A 15,777-nucleotide genomic window follows, 5' to 3' on the forward strand; every position below is an offset into this window, starting at 1 on the left:
CACCTGAAAGTGCCATAATTACAGTAGCTAGGGAAGACGCAGGATAAACTCTGGAGCAAACACAGGAGGTGCCAGGAAGCCCAGAACAAGGGGAAAAAAAAATCAATGTGTTTGTAAGGATCTGATTGTGGAACAGGGTTGTGCAAACAGAAGGGGTATTTGGCTAAGGATAGCTTCATTGTGAGCACAACTCTCCCTGTTTTTCTTTGGGAAAGTTCAACACTCAAGCTTAAGGCACGAATCCACTAAAGGCCTTCAGTTTTCACTGCTTTTAGCCCAGCTGCTCTCTCAGAAGTGCAGTACATAGAGCAGGGCTGTGAGGGACTGTCACAAAGACCCTTCCACCCCTAAGCGGTCGAGCTGAGCTGTTCCAACCCTGTGACCTCCCATTAGCCCCGTCTGCACACAGAGGAGAAAAGGATGGACCCTCAGCCCTCCTTCCTGCTCCTGCCTGGCTCCTTGGTCCACCCATAAACATGTCCATGTAAGATTTCTTAAATCCAATACACCTACAAGGATGATGATGTTCTCCAGCTTCTGTACAAAGAGGTTTGGCTGAGCTGGGGAATCCCACCTGCTCTGGAGTCACGTTCTTCAGGACACTGTTGCTGAAAAGCTGAATTCCTCGTCAAGTGCTGGCGCAGGAGCAACAGCCTTTGAGCAGAAAAGCCAATTGCAGCTCCTGTGAACTCACTCAGACCAACAGTTTTCCATCACCACCTCTGCATTTGTGGGAGGCTGCCTTGTACCTCTCCTGGCTGGCGGTTTGAGGAAAGGGCTGGTTGGGTAGAGCAGAAATTGCTTAATGGAACGAGAACAATTATGAATGGCACAAGCAGAGAGAAAAAAATGCATTCAGAATGTCTTTAATCATGTAACACTAAAACTTCTTTACAGTGTCATGGCAATCTACACTTCACCATCTGCTCGAATTTGGTTCTGCCCCCATTTCTCAAATGCAGAATAAAAATGACATTTTAAAACAGAACACATGGCTGTTTCTACAAGACTTCACTGCTTCAAGTGAGTATTTTTGCTTGTTAGTCTTGTATAAACTTCTTAAATCAACATAATTCTTTCCGTAAGAATTGTAAAAGATAAAGCTCTCTCCTCCTTACCCTCAGACCTTTGTGACACGAGGTGTGCTTTCTGCTTTAGGATGGCAGCTTTTCCTCAAGGCTCAGTTTGCACCCCAGAAATGGAAAGTTGGGAGTGGGGGGGGGGAAAATATAATGAGTTATTTTAGGAGTATCTGAGTGTATTAAGGTTTAGAGGTTAGCTAGAAAGATTATATTTGGGGCAGAGGGATGCGACAAGCATCCGTCAGGGCTTTGGAAGATACTCTGCACTACGTTACACACGGAGGGGTTTTGTTATGGACCATCAAAGAAACTGTTGCCACGAAAGACAGAGGAGACAATCTTTCCAGTGGAATTAATGGTGCCCTCACTGTCTGAGCTGGACTCCGAGTCGCTGCTCCCCGAGTAGGCGCCCAGGCCCGGCAGGATCCCGATGCACACGGCAGCTGAGGGACAGTGCACTGTGGAGCCTCCCACAGAGCTGCTCCCCAGGGGAACACAGGAGGGCTTTTCTGGAAGAGAGATACCCCAGTCAAACACAGGGAGTGCGGGAAAGGCCTTTCAATCAGCCCACGTGTCACTCACCTGCTTTTGCCACACAAGCAGCGGATGACTGCAGGATTTAATTAAAGCATAAGGCAGCTTTATGCTGCAATAAAGCCATTCTGACAGGAAGGACTTGCTACCTCAGGGGATTTTTTTTTTTTCTCATCACTAGTTTAAGCCCAGCTCTATGCTGGCATTACAGATTTTTTATTCTAAAGCTGTCAGTTTGATGCTTGTCAAGTACCAAACCCACTAAATAAGAATAAATAGCTCTGCTTTGTGTAGCTGAGTATTTTTTTTCTTGCAATGTAACAGCATAGTTGAGGAAAAGTTTTATTCCATCGTTCTGCTAGTCAACATCTCCCATCTTCCATGGCTAATTAATTATTTCCACTGCTCTGAAAGTTTACTGAACAGAAGGAGATTCAGGAAGCGCCTTGGGTTGTCATTACACAATTGCAGCTCGCCTGATTTGTGTCAGAGGATCTTGACAGCAAGTCAACTGCAGCCCTGACAGCTAAGGCTGAGACACAGCTTAATTTTTCTTCTAGTTCCTCACAGTTTTCTGAAACAAATTGACTTCAGGATGGACAGAATCACCTCATCGCGTGAAAAGTTAAAGTGGATGTAGACAAATACATCCAATGCTGCTGTGAAGAGGAAGGGGATGAGCAGCTCTCTCTGTCTCCTGCCAGCAGAATAAGCAATAGGCTTGAAATGCACCCAAAGAGACTCCCATTAGTTACCAGGTAAAACTCTTTCAGATTAAAATCAGTTAAGCATTAGAATAAACTCCCTAAGGAGGGTGCAAGGTCGCTGTCTGTGGAGACTTAAAAGCAGCTTAGACAAACATCTCTCAGGACTGGTCCAGGCAGGGAACCTGCAGCCCTATTTCCCATGAAGGCTGTTGGCACCTACATTTACCATTTCTACTGCTCTAAGAGAGTCTGTGCTGTCTTGCACAGTGAAGGACCAGAAAAGCAAAACCAGGTTTTACCCCAAGCCAGTTGCTGTTCAGTGACAGACACACAGCTTCCCACAGGGAGAAGTCGGGACATACCTTGATTCTTTTCATCGTGTTCAGTATCTAATTTCAACCTCTTCACACTGTTACCACCATCTGAACTGTGGAAAAAAATAAGAAAGTGTCTTGTTCCTCATAAGCAACCACTTAATTACCCTGAAGTAATTGATACATCTTTGCCAAAAATGCTACAGTGAATGCCAGCAGGATCCCCTGATGACCATCACCACTTCTGACTGCCCTTAACTGGGGCTCCCTGGGGAATGTGCAGGATCCAAGGAAGTGTCAACACCCTACACTGCCATCACCTGTTAACCTGGGAAACGGGAACATGCCTCTGGGAGCCCAAGTCAAACCTCTTACACAGCAACCCAGAGCTGCCTATCCAGTGGGATGTTCCCCACAGGAGACTGGGAATGACTGCCCGAGCTTCAGACACCCCACACGACCACAGCCTTGCACATGTGGATGGTCACCACACTTGCTGGTGCAACACCCGTGGCTTTCCCCTTCCCCCTCCTACGGAGCCTGTTCTAAAACATCTGAAAATCTTGCACCCAGTAAGAAGCCCAGTAGGTTTTGCAGCTGCAGTATCTAGAAAAGAGTCCTTTCTGGGTCCAAAGTGGTGTTGGGGGAAAGGAGCATGACCCGGACTTGTGACTCCTCAGAGCTTCTATAGCTGTCCCCTGTCACTGCTCAGATTCCATTCCCCCCACCCTGCATGTTCCCAATCCTAAGCCATCCACATAAACAAATGCTTCCCAGCTTCAGCTGTGATGAACTGATGAAGTATGACCATTATTATGCATTAACTCTTTTCTGTCCCTGTCAGAACATGCAGTACAGACGAAAGGTTGTACTCTGTGCAGGGAGCTTTTAATAGCAATACATCCTTTACAGGAAATTACAAAGCTCAGGGAGCAGATGTTGAGCTCACACTACACTTGCTTTGGGCCACTTCGCAATAGAAGATAAGATGGCAAAAATAGAAGACTGCAAAGCAAGTCTGCAATGGCATTGACATGTCAGTTAAGATGCTCTCTTCAAAAAGATGCCATCTGCAGACTTCAGAAGTGCCATTAAGCACATGCCAGCTCCTCTTTTACATCCTACTGGGTTAAGTACTAATAGTTACAAGACAAAAACAACGTTGTTGGCTGCTTGTTATCAGTTCAGGGCTTTTCTTCTCTGCCTTCTGAAAACCCAAACTACCACCCAACCCCACACACATTAAGTGGTGGAAGTGCTTACTTCAGTTTTCAGACATGCAATTACTGCTGTACTGGGAGCCAAACATCACCCTACAAGATAAGCTTCTAAAATAATCTTGCATTCTCTGAGACGACTCAAACACACTGACTGAATTTGGAGATGCCAGTAATCATCTTAAGTATTAGATGATTCATCTCTGGGAAATAAGTCTGGTCCCACATGCCTAGTTTCTCCATAACCTGTGGCACACCAGCAGCTGCGTTTGTGGGCCAAGATCAAAACAGCAAACACGTCACAAACCCAGCTGCCACCTCCCTGGGATGGAAAGGGTGGTGATGTATCACTGCAAATGACTGAGGAACAAGGGAAGTTTGGCTGATGTCCTCAGGACCAAGCTGGTACACAAAGCTCTTCTCTTGTAACCTTGTCTCCCACATGCTGCCCCCAGCAGCAATTAAAACAATCCATTTTAAGCACAGGTGAAATCGGCTGATCAATTATGCAAACCTGAATGAATTCACATGAGTGAGGTGACACTGATATCTATAAATAGAGATGTAAAACAGATTCCCTCTAGATCCCCAAGCAGGATTGCCCAAGCACTCTAGAATGAAGAGTCTACCCACTTGCTTTACACACACTTATCTATTTGAATTGCTTCATGTTTTTCCCCACAGCTTGTGAGAGCCTATAGAAACAAGGCTGGTCTTTTCTTATACCTTCCCCCTTTTTTTCTTTAGGGCTAAGGTTTACACCTCACTCTCTGGAGGCAGTTTTGGCCTGCCTCCCTTTACACTGCAAACTGGGTTCCGTTCCTCATGAATTTATAGAGGTGTGAAACTAACCTTCTGTGTTTCACAGCTCCTGCCAACAGCTTTGCCTGAGAGAATTTGTTCTTGTTTTCCACTGACTTCATGGGCAATTTCTTCTCAGTTTCCTTCTTTGGGTCCATACTGACTCCCACTTTGGTGAGAGTGCTGTGAATTAAGGGTTAAGGATCAACTGGAAGGAACGGGGAGAACAGACACTTCCTCTGGGATATATTTAGCCAGCTCTGCTGACAGCAGCGACCAAAGTTCATTCACATATTCTATCAAAATAAACTTATTTGTAATGACATTTAGCTGGTACCCTCAGCCAAAACATAACAGGACTTCACCCTCTGGGGTCAGACCTCCCTCAGGTATCAATACCAGCTCTCCCTGTGAAGACATCCAGGCAGCAGCCCAGGAGCTGCTGCTCTGAAGCCAGAAAGGTGCAACACATGACACCCAGCACCCACAAACATACCCATCATCCTGCCTTTACCTAAAGGCCTTAGAAAAGCAAAAAGGTCAGGCTTGGACCAAAACAAACCAACCAACCAAACAGGCAGTGCAATACTTCCCCTTCTATGGGGTCAACACATTTGTAATTCATATTTGCTGCTCCAAACTCTAATCCTTACCAAAAAAAACTAAGTAGCAATATGTGTGCTCACTTCCACTCCTAAACCTTCCTTTTGCTGAGCCCAGCAGATTTCAGCCTACCAAGGCAAAACAGTTCCATTTTCAGCTTTGGCATTTATCACTGTGTCTTTTCAGCTCCTCCCTCTGAAAGGAGACCACAAGGCTGTTACTGCTGGTCTGAGCAAGTAAGAGGAAGCAGACAGATTGATTAAGGGTGAATGTGGTCCAAGATTCACCCAAAAAACCTGCAACTGCACAGAAAAACTAAGTAGCTTAAAACAGTGTTAGCAAGGTGGGATGCAGATGAAACCTATAAGGAGGTGGAGAAGCTTAAGCAGGTTCTCAGACAGGATAAGGAGGAGCTGGGTCTATGTGTTATCAAGGCCCTGCACACACCCTGAACAGGTCTCCTGTGGCAGGACCTAGTCCTGCCCTGATAACATTTAATGCCCATCTGTATCTGGTGAAGAGAGGTCTGTCAAAGGCCCTGTTTGTTGATGAGGTGCCATGGGAGTCACACAAGCTTCTGCAAAACTCACAAACTGCACACAGTAAAGGCAAATTAGCCTAATTTCAACGCATTTTTATAAACTCACATCTAGCTTTCTAACAGTTTCTTTGACTCCAGTTGCACAGCTGGAGTTTCACAGGTACCCCAGTCACTGCAGACAAATTCTGGATAGGGAATTTCATGTTGATGGACCACATATTTTGAAGCCACAGCTTTTTTTCCCCCATTGAACATCTGCAAATCAAACTCTTACACTTGGTTTGAAGCGACACACTCAGTCTCCAATCACTCCAATCAGAAGGGTTCAGATGCCATTCCTTATTAGATTTTCCTAAGGATACAGCAGTAACTCAGACTGTTCCTTACCCCAACCAAGTCTTCTCAGCCAAAATCACTGTTCAATTTTATTCCTTTTTAGGATGGCCCAGGAGTGCCATCCTGTGGCTATCCAAAGCCATCTGAAAGCTCCTTGTGTCGAACACAGTTTGATGTTGCAACACACGACTCCTTCCACCCACTGCAGTGCTCAACTTCCACACTTCAGTCCATCACCTTGTTATGTTCTAAGACCACTACAAAAGCCCAACTAAGGAACTCAAAGGCTTCTCTTTTAAAAGATACCAAATTACAGGCTTTTCACTTCCATCAAGGATGGCATAAGAACTCCTTAACTAGAAAGGCACAGCACATTTTTAGTAGATATTTTCTACATCCTGCTGCCATTAGCAAATGTAATGCTATACCCAGCCAAGAAGTGTTCCCCCTCAGGAAGACAACATCAGAAATAAACCTCTCAATCTAAATATCAACTGCATTAAACAAGCTGTCCTACAGCAAAACCTGCTTCTTGGAAGGGGGACGGTTCCCACATATACATAGGTGTGAAGACAAGAGGATGTTGTTCTCAAACACTTCTTGGATCTGGCTTTAAAAAATATCTGCAAATCTTTAATCACTGTCAGACCAGTGGGGTCTGGATAGGGTAAGGAGCAAACACACCTAGCTATTCATGCAGGAGGAAGTAAAATTCCTGGTCATCCATGCATATGAATTTCTTATGCTTATGAGTGCATTAAAATATTCCAAAGTATGGTTACCCTGAAGATATATGATTTCATGATTGTTCAACCTAAAAAAATGAAGCAAAAAGAAGAAAAAAACCCCCTCCATACTTGAATATTTATGTAAGTTTTACCACTAAATTAATGCCTCTGGGTAGCTTAAACTGGATGCTATACCAGGAAAAAGAGCAAATAATCAAACCCAGTGGGTTGACATTCCTCCTAGTTTGGGAGAGCACTTGAACAGTACCTCTAGATGCAGCACATTCACCTAGTGCCCACTTTTTTTTTTGTCACTGTAGTGATAAACCATCAGTAACAACCTGCAGATGCAAAATAACACCTTTTGCATTTTAGAAGAAGACCACCAAAAATTTCAGATGCAGACGAATCATTTTGCAAGTTGCCCTGAGATTGGTTGAAATATTATGGTTAAATAAAAAAATTGCAAAAAAGAAATGGAACTGGCAACGCTTCCCAGTTTCCCACGGGATGAGGTGACTATAAAACATTTCCCCTCCTTCCACTCCATCAGCAGTAAGTTCTACAGATTAATTTACAGCAAGACCTCAGATCCAGAGGCACCAATATCAGTAAGAACGCAAAGGCTGAGGTAAGATGGCCTGTACACCTCGATCAGGCCCTGCTCAGGAAATTCAGGATCAGTGTGTTATGTGGCTAATTCAAGACAACTCCAGATCCCCTGTGGGCTGGTATGGTTCACCCCAGATGAATGTGACATAAGCAGAGCTGGCAGCTGCTGCCCCAGCACAGCCTTACACTGCACAGCCCCAGATCAGCCAGACCCGCGAGCGACATCACCCAAACTAAATATAGCCCGTGAACATCCCATTATTAGGTCCAACAAATCAAGAAAATACTCCAAATCCAACAACTAGCTGCAGCCTATTTCTGAAGTAAAAAAATGCATCAGTATTTCTTTTACATAAACACATTCCTGAGCTAATGTAGATGTTCTTCGCAGTACTCACCCTCCAAGTTGTAAATCATTGACTAACACAAGGTAAGGCTGATCTTTGTAGCATCAGTACTAACCAGTTCTATGTGCTGACTGGTTTTGGTCACCTCCTTGTGTACACAAACTCTTTTATTTATACTAAAGCATCCTTGAGAACTTGTATTTTGTTCACCGATGACTTAACAGCAATGGAGACAAAGAAACCATCAGGTTCTGCACATATTCAGTAAACCTCAAAAAAAGCAACATTTTGCTTAGCACAGAAATCATCGAGTCATTCCAACCTCCTTTGACTGGCACTAATCAGAGAGAAAAAACATCCTATATTATTTTCTAGCACATCTTAAAGAAAATTTGGCATTTAACAGCAAAGCCAAACTGTGCTGCTCTCAGTACTGCCTACAAGTGTGTATTACCCAAAGGAGCCAAGTCTCCATGGGCTCTGACTTCCCAGAAGAAAGTCAGTGCATTGGCACAGATGTATTTAATTTCTCATCCTGCAGATATCAGCAAGGGAAAAAGCATCTAATACTTCAAGAAGAGATACAAGAGAGAGCAATTCAAACATTATTTCAAACAGGTATGTTGAGATCAGGCAATATGCAGGTAAAAAAATTAAAAGAGAGCATTTACGTTTCAGTAAGAAGACAAAAGCAGAGGATTAGAAATAATAGGATGTTTTTCCTTTGTGCTCTCTTTCTGGTTTTAGTGATGGTATTTCATGCACTCAGTAACAGAAAAAACCCAACCCACTACCAAACCCCAAAACAATGGAGAGGGGAGAAGGAAAGAAAAGTACCAGAGATATGTGAGGGCTGAAGGGGGGGAATATCAAACATTACAGTGGTCTACAATGAAAACATTAAACTCTGAAAGTCTATCATTGTACAGGGTCTGTAAAGCAGTTTTATAAACATAATGTCAATGACAGAACAAAACTACAGCCCACTCTTACCCTCCTCTAGGTAACCAGCAGCCATTTTAATGCAAAGGATATTCTGTACTCGTTAAGTTCTTTCAGCTCTTCTTCCCTTCGTTGCTTTTCTAGTAGCTCTTGCTGCCGAGAGACCTCATCAAGGAAATGTGTCTCATCTTCATCTAAGCCTCTTACCATATTTTCTGAATAAAGAAAAGAATGCATATTGATAAGCTAAAACCACTTAGGAAGCAGACAATTATCGTGTGTTACTTCATCACTGTCTTGGACACTTCCCTACATTTATGGGGCTGTTTGAAGTCATTGGAAAATGTTCTATGTCTCACATACAACATTTCCAAGACTGCCAAGGTGGGAAAATTTGCACTGGGAACACAGGGAGCAGAGTCCTGGGTGAGTGAGTGAATGGGGTGCTCCAGCAGCCACGCTGCTGTGCCAAGAGAAGGGTACAAAGCAAACTCCACAAGCTCTCTGCTGGATCGTGTAATTAAGGAGTAAAAACACTTCCCAGTTAATCATCCTGGATGCCAACGAGGCAAAACTCTCACACACTCAAGCACAAAAACTGCAACAAACTCACACAGTTTGAACACAACATTATTGCCACAGAGACAAGCCCAACAATTCACAGGAAGCTGTGAAATGCTGCTGGACTTGCTGATATAATTAAGGAAAATTGACCTTAATTGAAAACTTAAAAGTTTTCAGACAGGCAGCCTTTCTGCAGTTCTGAAACACCATTTGGAACAGGTTACACAAAAAAAGGAATAACCACAATAAGCAATGATTTGGTTTCAGACACTAAGTTTAAACCTGTCTCCTCAGACTCTGTTCCTAAACCAACCAGTAACTGGAATAAACCACATTACTTCTCCCCATAAATCTTGCTTTAAAGTGGGAAGTACATGTTCTTAAAACAAACAATTAGTCAACTAATTGATATTAACATCCGTTTAAACAAATAATTTTTAAAAAGTAGAAGCAAGACAACTCCTAAATTCCAAACACAAATAAATTCTTTCTAAACAGACTACCCTACATTAAGGAAAGTACAGGCTGGTGCAGCAGGAAGGTCTTTTATTTCCTCCTCTGCAGAAGTTCAACATCCCTTGATCAAATCATTTAGTGAAAAAGTCAATAAAAAATATTTTTTAGAAAAAACCAAGTCTTGTTGTTTGTAGTCATCCTCAGAAAATCTTAGCCCAAACATCACCCTTAGTCTTCATTAAAGTTTAATTCTGTGGGAGGATTTTTAGGCTTTTACATGAGGTATTTTTTTTTCAATCTTCACCCACATAATCAAGCCCTATTTGTTTTAATAGCAAACTAAGAAACCCATTTACACTGATAATTGGCAAGCTTCTGCCTTTGACAGAAAAGCTCTAGAAATCAATTATTACTTGAGGATATTTTATAAAGGCTGATCCCTACTCCTTCCAACTCATGCAGAGCTCATTCATAAATCTTTAAAAAGTAACTTGTAGCACTCACTGCTACTGCTGAGGGCCCCTTCAGAGAGCAAAAGTAGCGAAACTCAGGACACTTTTTGAAGCAAATGCCATGAATTAATTTAATTTTCTGCTTGTCTCATCTGCAAACTAAGAGGAAGGCTGCTACCCATCCCAGTACTTGGTTTACTGAAGCAAAGGGAAGATGTTGCAGGTCTAATACAACTGGGCAAGAGAAACAATTACTTTGAACAGTTATTGAAAGCCCTTCCCATCCAGGCTGACAGCAGTCAGGTTTTGGGTGGCTCCTTGGGCAAGAACTGCTTAGTCACATCCAAGATGACTGGGATCAAAAGTTTACTCAAGTAAACTGGAAACTCTCCAGCTGGAAAGAATCCTGTAGGTCCAGTTGAGACTCTAATGCATTAATTATAGAGATAATGGCATTATCTGTACTTGCCACTTTTCACCCCAAAAATAAGTGAAACTCAGGAGACCGGAAAAAACTTTCACTTGTCCTTATTTTGGTTACCTCAATTGTGCAGAAAGAAAATTTTTAAAGTTTCATTTTAGAGAATACTAGGATTATTTTCTCATTTAAAATGCTCTACCAGTCTACCAAAATTACTTTACTTTGAAAAGGAAGACATTCTTGCAATGCTGAATAGCCAAGCAGAAAGAACTGCTTGTCTGTAAACCAGTTTTTATCTACATAAAAGTCTTTAGAGTAAGTTCATGTGTCAATGCAAACACAATTCTTCAGCATGAAGGTTTCTCCTCCCAAGTTCCCTCATCAGTTCTGACTGATAAGAATGACAGTGCACTAAACTTGTTTTCTACTCCTCAAAAATTCCCACGGACACAAAAAATACTTATGAACATTTTAAGGCAAATTCAAGTACATTAGGGGACAAATCTTGTCACAAGTGGCCAAATTGGCTGAAATCTGATAAGGTAAACTAGTGCTCCACTGATCTTTAGTTTGTCAGTTCCTCCCACTTACCTTCTCTCAAAGAAATTTGGCTACAGGAATGATCCTAAAAGCATCAACTACACACCAGGAATGGCAACCATGGTAATCAGTGATGTACTCAACAGCATCTGCTGGGGCAGCTTCTAACAGAACCCAAAGACTGAGCCATAGTTTTGTTCCATCACAAATACAGGAGAAATTCTAGACAGAATCCAGTGAGCCAAAGTGGAGCTTAAAGAACACACAGCTTGAGGGTAAGGCTTCCAGCTAAAGAACCAAAATCAATTAGAACCCACCTTAAAGTGGAGTCCCACAGTATCATCCTCACTTCTCTTTATTATAGCCAATGGCTCCCTTTTTCCCAAAAAGGTTGACTAATAATTTTCTAGTTCTCATTATCATCTTTGCACTCAGCAGCACATGATACAATGCAAAGGATTTTTCTATAAAATCAGAAAGTCAAACATCAGTAGAAATTAGTTCCCATTTCATCAGAACAGTTAAACACCTACTTTTTGAAGAATCAACACCTGGAAGTTTATTTCTTCCAAATAATACTCTTGAGTCTCAAATCACTTTTGAGTCAAATAATTACAGCTTGGAAATGTAACAGCTGCTGTAACAGGATTTCTTTTATTGACTGAAGCAGAATGGTCTTGTGTTAAAGCATGAGTTCAAGAGTCACAAAACCACTTTACATTTTCACTTTCCCATGAATCGCTGCCAGGTTTTGTTTTTGTGGGGTTTTTTTTATTTAATGTGCCATACAAGCCCAGCATTCCACACTATACAGGAATGCAGCTTCATAACTGCAAACCACTTGTGAGTTTTGCATGTGTGCAGTGCTGCCTCGGTGCCCAGAGGAGCATTGAGAAATAGTTACTTGAGAAACCCAAGATTCCAATAACCCTTCTGAAGCCTCTGTTTCCCTCTCTGAGAGGCACACAGGACACAGGGATATGTCCCTTACTCGTGTACAGCTGTTGCACACCATACATTCAGTTTGCTGCTGGTGCTTACTGAATTTAAATTGCTCCTCAAACTCCTGCTGCTTCTTTTCTCTCTGTTCCTGGAGTCTTTCATACAACGACCGTGGGTCATAGGCCTCCTCTGGGCACTCTGAAAGGAACAAACCATATGTCAGAAACACCAAACTGCCAACAGTTCGTAGTTTCTTCATATATAAAAACCTTTTGAAATTACAGAATAGCAGCCATTGCCTTTTATTTCTGCTTTCCACAAAAGTGAAATATCCTCAGGTCTTTTTCCTGTGCTTATTAAAGCCTATCCCATACCTTTTGGATCCTCAGGTTTCCGGACCTTTTCCCATTCCTCTTGCCTTCTCTTCCGTCGCTCCTCGAGCTCCGACTCAGACACAAACCTCTTGTTAATCACAAGGTCAGCAGTACCATCTCCCCCATCCATTGTGGAATAGTCTATCCTAAAAACACAACGGGAAAGAGATATCAGGGGGCTTATTATACTTTTCAGTGAGTGAAACATTATTGAACATCCTGAAAAACAGACCTGCTGCCCTTACAGTAACTTCAGTTCTCCAAAGCACACTGAACAATAAATATTGATTGAGATACCTACTCACTCCATAACTGCTAAAACTAATAGCACCACCCATCACTCCTTCTTTATTCTTTTCTCATAGTTATGTCTTCCCTGCTAGTTGTCTGCTTCAGGCTGCTTTTCTGAAAGTCATATTTTAATGGACTTTTTCCCCACTCCACTTTGTATTTACCTTGCTTAAATAAATATTTTTAAAAAATTAACCCCACACACACACACCCCTACCTTCACATCCTTCTCCTTTTATTTCAGCTCTTACACCTCTCAGTTCTGGAGAAAGATACAGTTTATCTTTTCACCCATCCTGTGAAAATTTGAGGAAGCTTGCCTGTTTCCAGTTGTTGAATACATGTATTTATAAGTGATTAACAGTGAGATTTCAGAAATTAGCAACTGTCCTGGCTTTGGCTGGGACAGAGTTAATTTTCTTCTTAGTAACTGGTACAGGTCTGTGTTTTGGGTTTGGTATGACAATAATATTGTTAACACTCTGAAGTTTTAGCTGTTGCTCAGCAGTGCTCATTCTAAGTCAAGGACTACTCAGTGTCTCACGCTCTGCCAGTGAGGAGCTGCACAAGAAGCTGTGAGGGAGCACAGCCAGGAGAGCTGTCCCCAAGTGGCCAAAGGGATATTCCACAGAACCATGACCACAGAACATCCTGCCCAGTACATAAACTGGGGAGAGCTGGGTGGGAGCTGCTGGCTGGGAACAGGCTGGGCAGCGGGTGCTGAGCAACTGTGACTCTCTCTCTCTCCTGCTTAGTTGCCAGCTGGGGTTAAACCACAACAGCAACTCATCTCTCCAGCCTCAGCAGCAGGCAGGAGAGCTGGGCTGGGACAGGCTGGGCTGGGGGCTCTGTCAGGGTTACATGGAGCTCAACAGGTGAGTGGGAGAGGGCACAGCCCCTTCCCACACTGCACAGCCACCTCTGCTTCAAGATTTCCATACTGGATGTGGGGTGGAGATGCTTCAAGGAGTCAACCTAAGAAGGAACCTTAGCACCTGTAAGCCCAGGGTGAAACAAGCTGCTTCTGTAAGTCTTAGATGTCTCCTTTCATTTTCAGCTCCATGCTACACAATGAAGCCATAAGGCCTATTTTTACAACAAAAACACAACAAACACAGCTCCTCATTTCAAGTCATGCAAATCTCACTTTTTTCTACCACCTTACTAATTCCTTGGTATAACTGCAGCAAGTACCTCAAGGACTAACAGATGATTGCTCCCAGTCCTGTCAAGTATCATTCATTTAGGATCTCACCCTGCCTGCATTTCAGCACTGGAGACAACCCCAAACACTTACTCTTCCCAGGAGGAAGGGATGCAGTAACCCAAATAATGGAAGGAACCAGTTTATCATCCTTCCTCTGTACCACAAGGAATCACTCCTGCAGAAAGCCCTTAAAAAATTTTTCATGGGGTATCGTTTGTAACACAAATGAAAAAACTGAGGTCTCAGGAGAAATCCAGGTTGGAGCACTGGACAAATCTTTGTTACAGCAGGATGCATTCTTAAGGTGGGAATTAGTAAAAGAAGACAAGACTAAAGGGTTCTCTTCAGAGCTGGGGAAAGGAAGGATAGACCAAGGGCTGGTGATTTTCTCTTTTAACTTTTCCTTCTTTCTTTTGCTTCTTTTTTAATATCTAACAAAAATCCACCCCAAGACAAGTCCACTTTCCATAAAGCATGGAACACCTGCTCTTTTAGTGTCATTCCCAAAGGTGGTTCAAGCTGGAAACCTACAGAAAAGATGAAAATTTAATCTCCCTCCTGAACACAGGTCCTGGTCACAAGGGCAGCTTTCCTATCCCAGTGCTGCAGAAACAACATAATTTGTTTCTCCACTTGTTCATCTCAACCCATCCATTTAGAGAGGAAACAAAAGGTTCCAATCAATGGTGACAGAAAGTCATAAAAACAAATTGAAGGAGAGGGATTCTGCAAGGACACAGCATCCTCTGGGGACTAAAGCCTTCAGCAGCAAACCACCTGTCTTCTGGAGCAACCAGTTCACTTAGAGAACATATTTTAAGATACATGAAGTGGATTAAGGTTTAATTATGACCTGACACTACAATCCTGAAAACTGGTGTCTGATTCAGCAAATAACAACTTTACTAACAACCACGTCTCCGAGCACAGTGGAGGGGGAAAATAAACATCAAGCAGCATCACATTGAAGTTCACCTGCAGTTATAAAGTTTGCTAATCTTCTGTTTCCTTTTCTCTCTCCTGTCTGAAATAAACACACACAAAATCCCCCAGACCTGACAAAATCCATGTGTTTGGCAACTTTCCCCTGTTTATCTATGTTTTTGCCTGGTGACTGTATTCTAGGGCCGTGTGGTCATTGCAAATGACAGTAGTTTATGTCACAGCTGTAAACTGCAGCTTTTGATAATACCAGATGGCAACATCCCCAGGATCAAAAAAAACCCCCCAAACTTCGCAGCCCTTGCCATCACCCAGGCTGGGTCAGACCTGGAGCTCCGACCCTGTCTTGGGTACCAACGTGCAGCTTCTAATATATTAAATAGCAGAGATTACTTTACCTACCCCTTTAATCACCTCCGCGCCCCCGCAGCACATCAAACCACGAGCCCGGAGTTGTCGGGGATGAGTCGCTCCCCACCAGCCCCAACCCGCCCCCAGGCCCGGGCCCCGCTCCCTGCGGTGCCTGTGGAGCTCGATGCGGGGAACTGGGCGCGGGGAACGCTCCCAGGGCCGCTCCGAGCCCTCCCCTTCCCACCTCCCCTGAGCTCCTCACCCCGGCCCGCCGCGCTCGCAGGGCCCGAGCCCGGCCCTCCCCGCCCCTGTACCCGCAGTGCCCCACGGCCCAGACGCGGCCGCTCTCCCAGCCCCCGCCCACCTCGTCCCGGCCTGGCCCGGCCCGGCCCCGCCGCCCCCGGCACGTACCGCGGCCCCTCAGAGCGAGCGGCACTGCCGGGCCCCCGGCGCCGCCATTGACCCCGCTCCCC

At 43.7% G+C, this 15,777-nt stretch overlaps 1 protein-coding gene across 1 annotated transcript; it reads right to left on the reverse strand.

Moving 5' to 3' along the window:
* Nucleotides 1-850: 850 nt before the first annotated feature.
* FAM192A (family with sequence similarity 192 member A) lies at nucleotides 851-15,771 on the reverse strand. Its single transcript, XM_027685289.1, has 7 exons — nucleotides 15,716-15,771; nucleotides 12,514-12,659; nucleotides 12,239-12,337; nucleotides 8,858-8,979; nucleotides 4,707-4,840; nucleotides 2,686-2,750; nucleotides 851-1,591 (listed from the first exon to the last, which is right to left on the reverse strand). The coding sequence occupies exons 2-7, from the start codon at nucleotides 12,641-12,643 to the stop codon at nucleotides 1,374-1,376; spliced, it is 768 nt and encodes a 255-aa protein (XP_027541090.1). The 5' UTR covers nucleotides 12,644-12,659; nucleotides 15,716-15,771; the 3' UTR covers nucleotides 851-1,373.
* Between the last annotated feature and the right edge of the window lie 6 nt (nucleotides 15,772-15,777).

Source organism: Neopelma chrysocephalum, unplaced genomic scaffold, assembly GCF_003984885.1.
Source record: "Neopelma chrysocephalum unplaced genomic scaffold, ASM398488v2 Primary Assembly neopelma1_68b, whole genome shotgun sequence".
In the NCBI taxonomy this organism is placed as follows: Eukaryota; Metazoa; Chordata; class Aves; order Passeriformes; family Pipridae; genus Neopelma; species Neopelma chrysocephalum.

Bases quoted from the DNA above. Each gene is read 5' to 3' on its own strand.
- FAM192A (XM_027685289.1), bottom strand. From the start codon at position 12,643: ATGGATGGGGGAGATGGTACTGCTGACCTTGTGATTAACAAGAGGTTT. The intron at 8,980-12,238 runs GTAAGCACCAGC...TTCTTTATTCAG, and splicing joins TGAGGAGCAATTTAAATTCA to AAAATATGGTAAGAGGCTTA. The intron at 4,841-8,857 runs ATATCCTTTGCA...CCCTTAATTCAC, and splicing joins AAGAACTTAACGAGTACAGA to AGCACTCTCACCAAAGTGGG.